At 51.3% G+C, this 15,721-nt stretch overlaps 1 protein-coding gene across 4 annotated transcripts in view; it reads left to right on the top strand.

Moving 5' to 3' along the window:
• The window catches only part of TRAF7 (TNF receptor associated factor 7), a 36,539-nt gene that overhangs the window by 15,752 nt on the left and 5,066 nt on the right, over positions 1-15,721 (top strand). For 3 of the 4 annotated variants that reach the window (XR_012831460.1, XM_075718138.1, XM_075718136.1), the window contains exons 4-13: positions 1,018-1,109; positions 5,765-5,881; positions 7,216-7,308; positions 9,077-9,110; positions 10,397-10,580; positions 11,302-11,436; positions 12,357-12,574; positions 13,157-13,230; positions 14,255-14,303; positions 14,801-14,928. Coding sequence is in view for 3 of the 4 variants with exons in the window: in XM_075718138.1 (XP_075574253.1) it covers positions 1,018-1,109; positions 5,765-5,881; positions 7,216-7,308; positions 9,077-9,110; positions 10,397-10,580; positions 11,302-11,436; positions 12,357-12,574; positions 13,157-13,230; positions 14,255-14,303; positions 14,801-14,928 (1,124 nt within the window). In the remaining variant the exon portion in view is untranslated. The remainder of the gene's footprint in view (positions 1-1,017; positions 1,110-5,764; positions 5,882-7,215; positions 7,309-9,076; positions 9,111-10,396; positions 10,581-11,301; positions 11,437-12,356; positions 12,575-13,156; positions 13,231-14,254; positions 14,304-14,800; positions 14,929-15,721) is intronic. The other variant, XM_075718137.1, reaches the window with a different exon arrangement.

The following is a 15,721-nucleotide window of genomic DNA, read 5'->3' as shown; positions in this document are numbered from 1 at the left end:
TAGTATTATGCAGCTCAAGTGTTATTTAATCATGGCATCTGATCACGCATGATGGAAGTGAGCATGCACAGAAATATTCTCCCATTAGGCAGACTGAACAGTACCACTGGGAAACCCTTGCTGAAATTAGGATAGTACAACGGGGTTTGTTACAGAGCTCAGTCCCAAATCTTATTTATCTCTGTGACTTCTCATGCAATCATTACCGGTGCTGAAAATTCACATCTTCACTCTGCCTGACTGTGAGTCACTCTGGACACTTTAGTAAAACCCCCATGGCCATTTTTAACTCGGGCAGAAGGGGGTGCAAGTGTACCTGCTCATTTAAAATTCCTGTGCTTTGTTCCTCAAAGCCCAGCAGGTGAGGAGTCTGAGCCCTGACACGTGGTGTGAATGCAGGAAGAGGTCTGGTTTCATTTTGGAATAAAAATATCCTTACTTTAGTAAAGATAAACTGTGGCACTTGACACTGATTTAGATAAGGAAATGAACATCTGCCCGGGGGAAATGTTTGGATTACATTTGTACAGGACTCTGGACTCTAGATGGTTTTGGACTCCTGAATATTTACATTCCAAATTTTATATAAGTCAGTAACATGATCTTTATACAAAGATCTCCAATTTAATTTAGCATGCTTCCCTTGTGCTACAAGAATATCCAGACCTCCCTCGATCGAAGCAATTTTTGTTGGTGACTGAAATATGTGGGAGTATAAGGTTTCCTTTTAATAGCATTTTTAACCTATGGACCTGGTAGAATATTATCTGTGCTCTTTTCTGGGCAAGCTACCTTCAAAGGGCCGCGTGCATTTTGCAAGCTATCAGAGATCAGGATTGTTCTGCCTGTACTGATATGTCCAGGTCAAGAACAGGACTTGAGGAATCCCTAGTCTTTTCCTTTTTCAAGGAACGCTAACAGCTACAGAGACTGACCTGTAGCTTGAAAATGTTACTGAGGAGCCTAAACGCTTGCCTTTTTTTTTTTTTTTTTTTTTTTTTTAAATTTACTTCAAAGCTGACGGGACCAATACTTTTAAACAGCATCGTCGGACCCCATCCTCCTCCAGCACACTCACCTACTCCCCACGAGATGAGGACGATGGCATGGTAGGTGTTGCCAGGAGCCCCCCTGCTGACTGGCTTAGCTGATTATATGTCAAATGAGGGCTGTCTGGCGCTGCTCTGCACTTCCCTGCCTCCCTCATCATTCCCGTGCGCTGCTTTATATGGGAGGCAGATGTCTGCACCAGACGCAGGACCAGCCTCAGCGTTTCCTGGCTGCTCCCAGGGTTGGTGCAGTGGGGAAGCAGAGGCTGCTTCTGACCTGGGGCATTAGGCTGGCAGTGCTGCTGCTCGTTTTCAGACTGCTTCAAAATGGTTGCAGAGCCCAGGAGCTACAAACCCCGCAGGCCTACTTGTGAAGGGGTACCTGTCTCCTGATGTGAGCAGCGTGCTCTGGGTCTCCTGAGCTCGGGAGAAAACAGAGCTACTGTCAGCGATGTCCGGGGCTGTGGCTGAGGCCAGTCAGCCTCCATCAGGGCGTGTTGCACGGACCATCCAGCAGCACAGCTGGCCCTGCAGTTACGACCAGAAAATCCATTCCTCTTTTCGCCTCCAGATGGGGCTTCTGACCTGACCGCAGGGAGCACGTTTGAAACCTGCAGAGTGGGATGTTGGAGCCACAGGCTGTGCTCTGCTCATGGGGATTACATCATCAGGGTCTTCTCACACAAACCATTCCCATGTCTCGCAATATCTTTGCAGAAAAGCACTTCCCAGTTTTGCACCCAGCTTTCTCATTCATCATGCTCACTTCTGAGTAAAAACTTCTTTTGGGGGAATTTAGTGATCCAGCGGGCCTCAGGGTTACCTGCTTAAAGAGAAATCAAATCAGCTAAATCAATCAAATCGAGAACAGCAACAGCAAAGCAAACCTCAGTGAATGGACAGATAGCTCTGAGGCCTTGATCTTCTCCCATCCCTGGTGTTCCAGCCACATCTCATAACCACAGGCTCCTATTTAGATTTAAGGATGTGAGTAGCAGACTCTTGAAATTAAGTAAGTTGTTGTAGACTTTGTCAGGTTACGAGACCCAGCTTCCAAGCCAGGGATAAATGGATCACTGCTGCTGCTGAAGTTAGGAACTAGCAAAGACTGGGGTCAGCAACGGTATGGAGCTACAACGCTTCTTAAAATAAATTTGACACCAGATTGCAGAGAGCTTTATTGTCAGCATCCTATAAAGTTCCTTCTGTTGCTCAGAGATCTTGCTGTGTTTTATGTGAGCGTGTGTTTGTTTTTTCAAAAAGTCCTTTGAACATTTGCCTCGTGTCCTTGGCAAATGCAGCTCTCCATCACATCGCTGACCCCATGGTGCTGGGCCACTGTTCCAGGAAGCCCTTGGCTGTCAGCACTGATCCCGTGGGCTGAGTGCTGTGCTCACTGCACCCTTTTCACGAGCTGTGCAGTTTTTACAGAGCACAGATGAGGATTTTTCCAGAGGAGCGGGGGGGTGCTGGGGACATTACAATTGGCCATGTCTGATGGAGAAGCTCCCCGACTCCTTTGAAAACTACAGGGTGGCAAACTGAGGTGTGCAGCCAAGAATAGGAGAGATCTCTCCTAGGACCTAGCCTCAGTCCTCTTGGATGGTCTCAGCCCACCTTCCCTGGAATAATAAATACTCTTAAGCAAAAATAGCAAGAGGATTAATGAGTGGTTCAGGAAGCAGCCTGTGGCCCTAGGTGCTAACAAACCAGGAGCACCACGGCCCTGCTCTGCCTGCTGCTCCGGAGAAACTCTCACTAACCCTTTTAGGAAGCTTCCTTTGCTTTGTGAAGAAATAATCTGGGATTTCCCTCCCTCATCGCTGTTTTCCCTTCTCCAGAAGCTGCCAAGGGCTTGTCAGCCATCAGAGAGACAGCTGGAGACGAGTCAGAGCCCTCCTGTGACCTCCGCCACTCCTTTTTCTTTCTTTCTGAAGAAAACCAAAAGCAGAGCCGCGTGTTCTGTGTGCAAGGCAGGGATTATTGAGCGGCTGCTGTCATCTTTCCTGAAAACAGTGCCACGGGTTCCCAGCCCCGCCATGCCTACAGGGAGCGGGAACGAGGGCTGTAGTAGTGCCTTCCCGTGGAGGCTGCTTTTGTAGCTGACATGATGGGAACTGCACCTAAAGATTTCAGCTGGGTATTGGGGCAAATGTGTACTCATGGATGAAGAGCTGACCGGCTGTCCAAAGTCTCGGTTGCTTACAGCGAGCTTCGCCCCTGAACCAGAGGCTGGGCTGAGTTACCAGCCAGCCACAGGCTATCCATCTTCCATCAAAAGATCTTTGAGCACTCCATCCTTGGGCTCTTTGAAGATGGACTTGATGTTTAGTGCAGAAATAGCCCTGGCACAGCAGTGGGGAGGTGGGACCCTTCTGACACATCCTCCCAAATCCAAGCCTGGCCGAAGCAGTGCCACTTGTGCCACCTTGCCCCCGCAGCAGGGCCTGGCGCTTCTTGGCTTTGGTGCATACGGGTCCTCCCCAACCTGGGGGGGGTCCTGTGGTCCTCACGCTCTGTTATTCTGTTTGCAGTGCAAGACCACCCTGCAGTCAGTCGCCTTGCACTGGCTGCTCTACGCACGACTGGTGCTGCAAAGCTCGGTCTGGGCGGGCTAGGAGTGGGAAGCAGTGCAGTGACTGACCCTGTAGAGCTGAGGTCTCTCGCTTCTTAGCCTTGTTTGCTTGGCAAAAGCAAAGGCTTCGGATACCTAGAGGGGCAGTAAACGCCAGCGCACACCGCTGCCGCTCAGCGTTGTCACTACAGCCCAGGTGGAGTGACCTTTCTCAGCACATCAGCTTCCCTCCTGCGGAGCTTGCACCAGCATTAGCCCAGCCAGGACACAAGGAGCTGAGCCCACGGCGTTGTACAAGCCTGGCAAGGCTGGGTCTCACACCCCTGCCTCCTGGAAGTGCTCTTGGGCTGCAGTCCTCCTCTTCTCCCTCGGTGATCCACATAGGATCACGCTCTTGATAAAACTGCCTCCCTGCAGAGCCTGCCTTTGCTGCCCTGATCTCTGTGTCACCTCCAGAATGGGAACTATGCACAGTCATTCTTGTTATTTTAATAACTTCTGTTACTAGTGGAGGCAAATAATAAAATTAATGGATCCACATAAAATTGATTTACCTCGTTATAACTATTCTTCCTCAAGGTTTACATATTTAGCCAATAAATATGCCTTCTTTAAGAAAAACAGCTTTATGCTTTGGTTTCTAAGCAGATGCAGCATTTCTGAGCTCCTAGGATCCCAGTATCATAAAAATTAAGCAGCAGAGCAGTGTGAAGAACCAGCAGGATCCAGGTCCGCTCCTCTTCTGCAGCCCAGCAAGGACTGCACTCAGGCTGCGGTATAGTCTGTCTCTGGGGAAGACAGCAGTCTCTGAAGCTCATCTTACATCTTTCATTGCTGAATTTCCTGCCTGCCCCACTGGCCTCTTACATTGCTTTTGTCTGTCCTTGGGTCTGATGTCACACGCTTTCACCCAGGGCAAGCGCACAAAATGCAGCTCGGGAGGAAAAAATGTTTTGCTCACACGGTAGTGCAGGACAGGAACACAGGGCAGCAGTCTCATCTGTGCAGCTTTCCCCGTTGCAGCTGGGCAGTGCCAGGGCTGACCTGATCCAGAGCCAGGGAGAGTCCCTCTTTGAGTAGGCGGCAGGGCCAGCGATCTCCAGAGCTCCTTCCAGCCAGCACTTCTAGGAGTTTGCGACTGATATAGGCTACAGTCAAGCCACGTATAGGTGTGATAACGTGCAGGTGCAGGCGGCCTGGGCATTGGTCGTCTCGGTGCTAAGCATCTGAAGCTTATGGCTTCATTCTGCCATTTCTTTGTCAGCCCATCCGTTCTGCTCCTTGAAGACTTTTATTGCTTCTCTGCACTCCTCCCAGTCTGCCAGCAGCATCTCTTCCGGAGTAACCCAGCAGTGCCTGCGCTACCGGCTGCTGTAGACCCTCAAATCCAATCACCCCGTGGGCTGAAGAGTCTCCGGTTTCACTTTGACGCCGAATTGCATCTTGGCTATGTGCTGCTGGTTGATATTCCACCCTTAGAGATGCGCTGCTGGTTAATATTCCAGCGGCGGCATTCCCTCAAAGCCAATCCCAAGACTGCCGTAACCAGTGGGATTTTTCTTGATTGGTGCAGGCGATGTCCACTTAGCTCTCCCCTCCCGAGCAGGAAGCGACAAAGCCAGTCTGTTACTGAATTGAATAGAAGGAAGTCTCCACACTTACGCAAAGAAATTTGGCAGAAGTTAGATAGCGAGTGAAACAACAAGTGCTGCAGCAGAGATTATAGAAATTGCAGAAGCTGGTTGCTGTCTCTGGGGGAGATTTACAAAGCTTTCTGTGAAGGATTAATTCTTCCAAACCATTGCTTTGCGGGCACGCACGGTAAGTATACAAACGAATGCACCTTTGAGAAAGTTACGTGCCTGGAATTTAGATGTCAGCTTGGTTTAGTCCGTTTAACCTGAATGGTGCCTGTCCTGCCTCTGAGCGTGGTGCAGCGTTCCCGGCTGCTGGGAAGGGCGCACAGCAGCGAGACATGCTACTTCTGGAGGCCACTCAGTGCAGCTTGGCAGAGTAGATGAACAAATGGAGCAGCTGAGTTTTGGGGGAGGACGGGGGACTGCACTTGAAGTCTGCGTAGGGTTTTGGAGCCGGGGGGAATTCTTTGCAGTAACAAGAACTGTTTTTTATCTCTTTGAAGCCTCCGATCAGCACCCCACGCCGCTCTGACTCTGCTATCTCCGTCCGTTCATTGCACTCTGAGTCCAACATGTCCTTGCGCTCCACGTTCTCGCTCCATGAGGAAGAGGAAGAGCCAGTAGGTATTTGGGGTTGTCTGAAGGAGCAGTATTAGGAAGTTCAGTGTCAAAAGAGTAACTTAGTGGACTCTTGTGAGTACGTAGAGCTGTCATGGGCAGATTTTTGTGATGTCTGGCAACTAAAAGCCTGGCTGTCAGGCCTCCTGGTTTTAATTTTGTTTCCACCACTGACTTCTGCAAGTTACTTTGCTTCCTTGTCTACCATTTCCCCTTACGTAAAGCGGTGACAGCGGTGAGGCTTTTCTGCTTGTCAGAAAAACTGTAAAGTCTTTACAAAGTCGTGTGATTCCCTGGCTCTGCTGCAGAGCAGTAGGGGGTTGCAAGTCTGTCGGCTGGTGGTCTAGCCCCAGGCAACAAGACTAATACAATTCCCCACTGATTCAGAGCCCCATCCTGCTTTTAGGGCTGCGTGGCACCCCACTGACTTGATTGTAAGCCCCAGGAGGGTGCAAGGAATTGTCCGCATGTGACTCTTTCAAGGGAGGACACTTTTAAGCTGAGCTTAGCTTGTGACCCAGTAACTAACCCCAGACTGGATGCATAAAAGGTCAGGCGGCATTTTGCCACAGATCTGGGATAAAAGTGTGCGTTTCATATTTAGGAACCCAGGGGGTTGTGTTTGCAGTTCTGAGAGCAGCACAGGATGAAAAGACAGACCGAACTGCAGCGACTGATTTGAAATGCTCTGAAATGTGAAGCCCTGCTCTGGCGTGGAGGGGAGAGCTGTGCTGCTCCGGGAGGATGTGCTCAGAGCCCACGCTCCGGCAGTCTTAGGTGGTAAACAAAACTGGAGAGATGGGCCCATTGCGGCAGAAACAATGTTGTTTCTGCTTCATAAGGGAATGAAAGAGCCCTTCCTTCAGGACGTTTCAAAAATACAAAAGGACAAGCTGTTTTAAAATTGCTTTTAAACTTGAGGCTTAGTACGGAGGATGTTTTTGACAACGCACTGTTCAGTCCAACCAAGCAAAAAGCACCAGACAGTGCAGCTCACGTGGTTGTGGTGACTTGAGTCACTCTGGCAAAGAAGTTGGTCTGTGCAGTTTGCTGTTGGGTCCTGATCCTGCCACATGCTGGTGGCCCCCAGTTTGTGATGAGCGGAGGGTCTCCAGCCATTCCCAGCTTCATTCTTCCCCTACCTCTTACATACTGGAGGTCAGCAGATCCAGACAAAAGTTTATTTCAAGATAATGAAACCCTTAGCGTGCCCTGTGCCCCAGGCTCCCCAAGGCTCAACGCTGAAGAGTTGTTTTGTTCCATCTGCAGAGCTGGATGCTCTTGCATTTGGACTAATCCTTGTGCTCTCTCTGTCCCTTTCTCTCCTCCTCTTTAGGAGCCACTGGTGTTTGCTGAACAACCGTCCGTGAAGCTGTGCTGCCAACTGTGCTGTAGTCTGTTTAAGGATCCAGTCATCACAACCTGTGGGGTAAGGCAGTACTCTTCCAAATTGTGAGCGCGGGCTCCACAGACGTCCTGTGTGACCTATGGCGAAGCCCTGACTGTCCCCAGTGACTGTCCCCAGTGACTGTTGGCCTGAGCGAGCAAAGACGAGGCAGCCCCTGACCAGGGAAGCCAGGCCAGCATAGAAGCAGAGGTGCTGATGGACATGTGTTAGATTTCCCCACAAGGCAGCTCTGAACCAGTCTGCGGTCGGGTGTGCGGGGCACTCTGCAGTTAGCCAGAGAAGCCTGGGGCTTGCTTAAAATTGGGCTGTTTTTCCCAGGAGAGCTGTACTGTCAGCCTCCCTATCCTGGCCACGTTCAGCCTCCTTGGTGTGGCTTCAGTGAGGTCTAAAGCTCCTCGATCCCTGTCCTGGAGGGCTCTGCAGAGTGCTGCTGCCTCCTGGGCACCCCAGGAAGGGCTGCTCTTCAGTTGTGAAGAAAGCGTTTCTTACAAAACAAGAATGGCTTGAAGCTTCATTTAGTTAATGCTTGCAAAGGGATTTGAGATCCTCTAATGAAAGGCAGAGAGTATTATGAATATTCTTCTATATTCCATTTTACCGGGTTTTAATAGAAACTGTATATTATTGCTGCTTCTGTGCTACATGTGAAGAAAGATGGCTTTGTGACGGGCTCTCTAATGCTTCTGACGTGCTTCTGATTGCTAGGATGGAGCTGTAGCAACAAAAGCAGGGAGCAGGATTGTTTATTGCAGTCAGGGTGCTATCCTCAAAGGTGCTGGAAGTTGGTGCGGTTTCGCTGCACCATTTCAGTAAGCAGCTCTTCACGGATGCACTGAGATTTACTGGTTAATATAGAGAAAAAAATAACGCTGCAGGAAGCAGACTGGCTTCATTTGCAGTCCTGGTTTGGCAGCTCTGGAGAGAGCACCATGCAGCTGTGCAGGGCAGGAAAAGGCCGCGTGAGCAGGGCAGCAGATAACAGACTTGCAGCCTCTCCGGCACTGCTGCCAAGCACTGGCCCTGTGGCAGGGGAATGTGGCTGAGGAGGCTCCAGGGAACCCATGGGGCAAGTTCAGGACCAGTGAAATGCTGCAGCCTTTGTTCTTCTCTTTATATTCATTAGCAAGTTAGATTGAATTTGCTACTTTATCAAGTTATATTGTTACCATACATTTCTGCTATGAGAATGGAGAGATAGAGAGCTATTTGAAGTGGCAAAATTTACAGTGCATTTAATGGGCTGCTTACAAACCCGCTGTCCCATCCACCTGACAGCAGGACAGTTTCAGCTATGTTAGAAGAGCTGCAGGGGGATATATGTGATGGGCTGACTGGCCAAGGACAGCGAGAGGCCAGACTTCCCCTTACTCTTCCCCTTGAGGACTTCTCAGGGAAATGAGAGGAATGACATGGACTAAGGGAGGGTGAGAAGAGAAACCGCGTGCAGACTAGGAGGGTAGGGATATCGGAGCGTGGCAGAACGTGGCCATGGCTTTGGCTTGCACCGTGATCATGGCCTGATCTTGAACAGGGCAGAACCCTCAAAGCTTCAAACCAAACTTCTCAGGACCAGGACCTGTGTTGCGCTCTTAGCTCTCTGAGCAAGCAGCTGGGTTTTGCCCCGCGGTGCAGACTCAAGAACGCACTGAGCTATAAAGCAGGTAGAACAGCTGCTAAGGCCCTTGTGCCACAGGCTTGGGTATCTCCCACCTTTCCCATTGTTAGCCACAGGGAATAATTTGTCCAATATTGTTTACGCTGACACTGCTGTTCCTCTTTGTCTCCACAGCACACATTTTGTAGAAGATGTGCCTTAACATCTGGTGAGTACAGAACTGTTCTTGTGTGATGCAGCCAAACCCCTGTTATTTTCTGGTTTGTTTGCTTTCGCTTAAAAAGCAACACGCAGAAAGGTGTGTGAAGGACTTAAAACAGGCTGTCAGTCACAGGCTGCCACTGCAGCAGTGAGGGGCTGGGGCACGGGTGGCTGTGCAGCTCGGAGCTCCGATGGTACGCGCTGTAGCATGGGCACTAGACAGCTAGGCCCAGCTCTTGGGCACAGGATGTTCTCAAATCCTGGAATATGCACTGGATAATCCCAGGATAATACATGTCTCGCCCAGAGCTGACCCACTGATTTCAGGCAGAAAGCTTTCTGCGGCTGCCTGTCTGAGGGACAGGGGGGCCGTGTTTGGCAGAGACCCATCAAACCCCTCCTCCCCCATCCCGTTAGTGCCAGCTCTCCGGCTGCTTACTGAGCCCGTGCGCGGCAGCACACAGAGCTGCTTTAGCTCACCGAGCTCTTCCACAAAGCTGGTGGAGCCCACGTGCCTGGCTGTTGGCCTGGCCTAACCATCTCCCGCTTGGTTTGGACTCTGCACTACGAAAAAGGCTTTATTTGGCACGAGCCTGTGCCCCTCTTGGAAAGCTGTTGTTCAGCACAAAGCCAAGCCATTCGTATTACCAGAACAGCGAGCCCTGAGGAGGCTCCCTGGGGAGGCCAGCAAAACAGCAGCTCTTTCTGCTTTAAGATGTTCATCTTCCACATGCGAGGGGTCCCTCTGCTTTGCGTGCTAATCCTCTGTCACCATGTTGTGCTGTATCTATCCCAACCTACAGATTTGTAGCAAAAGCCTTTGCAGTTGCAATCCTGAGTCTCTCAGTTTTGCTCCTGTCCTCAAAGCTCGTGTCTTTGCTTCGCTGCAGCGTCCCTGGCCTGCAGTGCCCCGCTGGCAGCAGAGGAGCGGAGCCCCAGGCCTGGGTGGGGGAATGGGTTATGTACGGGGTTATGTTATGTTTATGTTTTGTGGTCACTGCCTGTGGATACTCTCACACTTCGGCAAGCACAAGGTAGTCTGAGTTAGTGTGGCCTTCCTTCGTTGGCAGCTAGCTCAAATTATCATGGATTAACATAAATGTAACTTTTCACCAAGCCCCAAGACAAACCAGAGACAGTGGCTTGCAGACCTTGTGTGAATATTCATGGCTTGTTCCATTGCCGCCCATCTGGGAGTTGGCCGTCTTGCCCAGGGGAGGCAAAAAAATAAAATCTCGTGCAGTGTCTCGGCCCTTGCTGACTCTCTGTCTCTTTTGCTTCCCCACCTGGCAGAGAAGTGCCCCGTGGACAATGCCAAACTGACCGTAGTGGTTAACAACATTGCGGTGGCTGAGCAGATCGGGGAGCTCTTCATTCACTGCAAGTATGGCTGCCGGCCTGCAGCCAGCAGCAAGCCCGCTGCCTTTGAGGTGGACCCCCGTGGATGTCCGTTTACAATTAAACTGAGTGCCAGGAAGTAAGTGGCTTGTTACTAGCATGCAGCCTCGCCAGGGAAAGGGCTCCACCACCAGCAATCTGCTGTCGTACCTGAGCTGCCCTGTGGCTCCTGGGGACGGTGCAGCTCCCACCAGCAGCGCTCTGCTGGGGTGTGCCGGGGTGTGGGAATGGGCAGGGTGACTTGAGGGGCCAGTTCTTTCCACCATGTCTCAGTCTTAGGATGGTGGCAGATGGGCTGGTCGCGGGGAAAGGACGCTGTTCTCTGCTGCCAGCTTACCTGAGTGTCTCGGCATCGGGACAGGAGGTACGCTGTGAAAACAGCCACCTCACATCTGGGGTGAAACGCTGTGGCTATGGTCAAGCAGAGACCTTGGGATTCTTTTTGTAAGAGGAGCTATCCTAGTTACATCCTAGGAATCTGAAATCTATCTCCCTCCCCATCCTAAATGCATTCTCTGTCTTCCCTATCACCTGGCCATTGCCCGTTGTTGATAGCTGCCTGAAGGCTCAGTGGATCAGCTGCAGAAGTAGACGTTCCCTGCATAACTGTGGCCTATTATTACTCTCAACTTGCTGGCCAAATGAGAATGTAAAGCTGTAGTTGCAGTCTTAGAGCAGGAGGCTTTCGATCACCTGACAGTCTCACAGGGCTGGTTTGTTCCTTTTCTACGATCTGTGTTGTTTCCATTAATTTTTGCTTATTGCTGATTTTCCCTCCTTTTGCTTCTCTCCATGGGCAGAGATCATGAAAGCAGCTGTGATTACAGGCCGGTTCGCTGCCCCAATAACCCCAGCTGCCCACCTCTCCTGAAAATGAACCTGGAGGCACATCTGAAAGAGTGCGAGCACATAAAATGTCCCCACTCCAAATATGGGTAAGGAGCTGGTGCTTTTTGGTGGGAAGGATGCACTGAGCTCATTGCTGAGCTGCTTTTTGGCTCCTGCACCCTTGGGATAGCCCCATGGGCTCTGAGCAGTTCTACCCAGTGCTGTGCAGTGGCCTGAGACTGAGATCAGGCTTGCAGGGCTTGCAGAAGGCAGCCCCTGAGCCTTTTGTTGAGAAGGGGCAGGTCACACTGCCCAGCTGTAAGCCCTGCTGGCAGCCGAGGAGGAGGCTGAGGTGCGTAGGCAGAAGAACCAGCTGGAGCAGAGTCAGAGCAGTGGACGTGGCCAGAGCCACGCAGGGAGGAGGATGAGTACAAGAGTAACGCAAGCACCATAGCAGTGTCTTTCAAACCAGTCCCAGGCGCTGATCAGCTTCTGAGGGTTGATTGTCACCTGAACAGGTGTGCAGCTCGGGCGGGGGGTTCTCTGCAGGATGCACAGCTGAGGTTACTGTTGCAGAAGCAGAGCAAGGCAGGTCCTGACAGAGCAGCACTGACTCCCTGCCATGCTGCAGGCCCAAGTCAGCATCTGCCGAGGTCAGCTGCAGTTTTTTCCATTGCTTTTGATGGCTCTTCAGTCGGGCTCCTGGTGAGCACATGAACTGACACCACAATCTGTCTCTTGCCTGAGATCTGATTTTCCTTGCAACTACCTAGACAGACAGACAGACAGACAGTTCAGTTTGGGGCCAATGCCCTGGCTGGAAGAATGGGAGCTGCTTGGCCTCTGTGTTGCCCTGCAGTTGCCTGCAGCCAGCAGGATGGTGAACCTCAGTACCACTGCTCCTGGTAGGAGCAGCAGAACAGCTGAGGACCCACACAGGCCTCAGACCTCCCTCTGAGGAGCCAGCTGAGCAAGGAGGTCTCCAGTGTGAGCCCGGCTCCAGCCAGCGTCTGTTTTCCCCTTGTAGGTGTACATTCATAGGAAATCAAGACACTTATGAGACCCACTTGGAGACGTGCAAGTTTGAGGGTCTGAAGGAGTTCCTGCAGCAGACAGACGATCGCTTCCATGAGATGCAGGTGGCAATGGCTCAGAAGGACCAGGAAATTGCCTTCCTGCGCTCCATGCTGGGGAAGCTCTCGGAGAAAATCGACCAGCTGGAGAAGAACCTGGAGCTCAAGTTTGGTGAGTCTGCACCAGACAAGCTCTGTGGTCAGAGCTGTAGGGACAGGGCAGCTCTTTGTTAGGATGGTGCATTACAGGATTCATTCCTTGTTTAAAACTGGTGCTGAGCAGGTTTCAGGAGGTTCAGATATTCCTTGCAGAGGAACAAATAGGGGTCTCATCGACTTCTCTGCTGCCAGAACGTCATGGGACCTAATCCTGCAGTCGCCGATCACATGGAATTGTCTGCAGGCAGCTACCACCTTTCTCCTGTGACTTTTTCCTGTGCAGTCCATGGGCACAAGCCCCCATAAAAGTCAGTGAGTCAAGTGGCCAACAATGCAGTCATCCTGGAGCAAGCATGGTTCCTGGACACCTTTGCTGTGCCCAGCCCTCTCTTGCCTCTGAAATTTGTTGGGTCTTCAACATCCAAGTACAATTTGCATTTGAGTAGCAGACACCCTCCTGCTTTTCCCTGCTGGTAACAGCAGTGGGTTGTCCTCCCTCTGTTCAGAGGTTAGGTGGCAGCGGGTGTCCTCTGCCCGTTCCCCTGGACACCATCACTGACTCTGCAGTGACTGTGGGCCTGTCCATCTCTCATAGATGTGCTGGACGAGAACCAGAGCAAGCTGAGCGAGGACCTGATGGAGTTCCGCAGGGACGCCTCCATGCTGAATGTGAGGATGGGGCCGGGGATTGCATGCAGTTAGCTGCTGGCTCTGCTACTAGTTAGGCTTCTCCTGCAATGGGGGCAGTCCTTCGGGTTCCCTCCTGCTTGCTGGCTCTGTTCACCCCAGGTTTGGTTTGCTTTTACTGCAGCTGGGGTCTGAGTGAAGGTTTCCTCTAGGCTGAGTTAAAGGCAGCTCAGCGAGCACATTCTGGTCACTGCATCTGAGCTGCCATTTTAACGGTTCCTGCTGTCTTTTCTCAGCCTATTGCTGCTCTTGAAATGTGTTACCAGAGGAAAGGGCCCCTGCAGCAAGGAGAGAGACCTCTGCTCCAAAGTCTGGGCACTGCTGTAGCTTTTATACTAGCTGGGGACAGTATGCCCTTCTCCCTGCCTGCAGAGAAAGCAGGAAGATAAGCAGATCCCTGCTAACCAGCTGGGAGTGAGAGCTGCCTCATGATTTTGGACATTATTCAAGCACTGATGTTAGATAGACATTCCTCCCTAGTTCAGGCAGACTGCACCCCACTGGATGGCCCACCCTGGTTCACCTAAGCATACTAATGAAGAGGGTCCCCATGGATGCAGTAGGGACCGGGCCATGGAGGAGACTACAAAGAGACCTTCCAGTTCTTCTCCAGCAAGGTGGGCTTCAAGAGCCCAGCTGAGCAAGCAGTCCCCGTAACCGATTTGATTATTTTTAGCAGTCTGGTGAATGGCAGAACAAGGACAGTATATTCTGAAAGGTATTTCTGTGCCTGCCTGAATACTGAGGAGTTTAGTGCAGGTCTGAGATGCTGTCAGAGCCCCGTGGTCTCTGGAGGGAGGTGGCAGAGGGATGTACGCATGCAGTCCTAGAGCAGGAGACCTCCGATCAGTGTCAGCTGCTGAGGGAGGGCCCTCACAGGGAGTCAAGACCTGTCCAAAGGCAAGAGTGATTTTAGCAGTGGAGGGGGACGGTCTTAAAGCCCTGCCCAGAAGGGCAGACTGGTCTTGATGGCTCTGCAGCTCATGCAGCTTGTTCTGTTTTTCAGGATGAACTCTCCCACATTAATGCTCGGCTCAACATGGGCATCCTTGGATGTGAGTATGCATGCGGTTTCATCCTCTCAGGCTAGGTTTGGGTTGATGGCTCAGTGAGCCATCACGGTCACAGTTGTCTCTGGATGCAGCAGTGATTTGTTCACAGGATCACCGCTGCTGCAGGAAGAAAATACTGGTGGGAGAGTTTGCCAGAAGCACTGGCTGAAGGGGAACTCCCAGTGCTGCAGGGTTATTAGCTGCTGGGGGAGATGTCAAGTGGATTCTGCATCTCTGGCCTCCCTCGGTCCAGCCTGGGAGTTGCATTAGGGAAATGAGCCCTGGGGCTCAAAGCAGTGATAAGTCACTGAGCTGTAAGGGTGGGACATGAGACCCTCCAGCCAGACTGGGAGGGTCTCACGGTTCTTTCTGGCCTGCAACAACGTGAAGCGCAAGGAGGACCTGCCGGGCCAGTGCAGGGAGCTCCGTCTCCTCCAAACTCACCGCGACGTGGCACAGCACCATTCTCCCACCTCTCACCTGCCCTCTTGTTTCTGTAGCCTATGATCCTCAGCAGATCTTCAAGTGCAAGGGGACCTTTGTGGGACACCAGGGCCCTGTCTGGTGTTTGTGCGTTTACTCCATAGGAGACTTGCTCTTCAGTGGCTCTTCAGACAAAACCATTAAGGTAAAGGCTTGCCTCTTCTGTGTATCGTCTGCATTTGTAAATGCGCTTCAGGTGGGACAGAAGCTGAGTTGCAGTTTGTGGGGTGGGGGGATGTCACTTCCTGAAGTTTCTCCCAAAGAATCTTAAATGATTCTTTGCAGTTGTAGTTGGGCAAAATTCTCTGTGAGGAAATGTTACGTGATAGTGAAATCGAGAGAAATAGTGGGTTTTGCAATGTCCTGATTAGAATCTCATTCCTGCTGGTCCTGGTTTTGCTTTATGTGGTGTTTAGGGCATCTAAACCTATTTTGGCTTCTGATTTTATTTTCCCTTGTTATAAAACAATCATCTTAGAAAAAAAAACATTTTCCCCTGATGTCGTCCTTTTTCCATTTTATGGCATGTTTGTTTTTCTTTGTCCTGTTTTCAGTAACTCAAACTGACAGCACTGCTCTAGTGCAACCTAAACAACAGTTCCCAATGTCACTGCGTTGGCTGCTGGTGGCTGCTGGCTGGCTGGGGAGCCACACGGGCGGCCACGACTAGCCCTGCCAGGAGCAGAGCTTTGGTTCAGTTTCTTTGAGTGATAGCAAGAGCCACATGGAAGAAAATGGACATTGCTGTACTTTATTGAAAGAAAACAGCTTTCTCCCCTGTCCTGGCTGCTCTGGGCACCACCTTCCCTCATTCCCGCTCTTGAGTGAGCGGTGTATGCTCAGTGGAGAACCTTTGCAGTGGCAGAGCAGGCTGGGCTGTGCCGCTGGAGCCCTCGGACCGGGTGTGAGTTGCTAAAGCAGGAGCCCGAGAGCTGCGT

This window comes from Pelecanus crispus, chromosome 11, assembly GCF_030463565.1.
Source record: "Pelecanus crispus isolate bPelCri1 chromosome 11, bPelCri1.pri, whole genome shotgun sequence".
In the NCBI taxonomy this organism is placed as follows: domain Eukaryota; kingdom Metazoa; phylum Chordata; class Aves; order Pelecaniformes; family Pelecanidae; genus Pelecanus; species Pelecanus crispus.
Note: the sequence above shows the minus strand (reverse complement) of the source record. Positions and strands in the feature narration are given on the sequence as shown.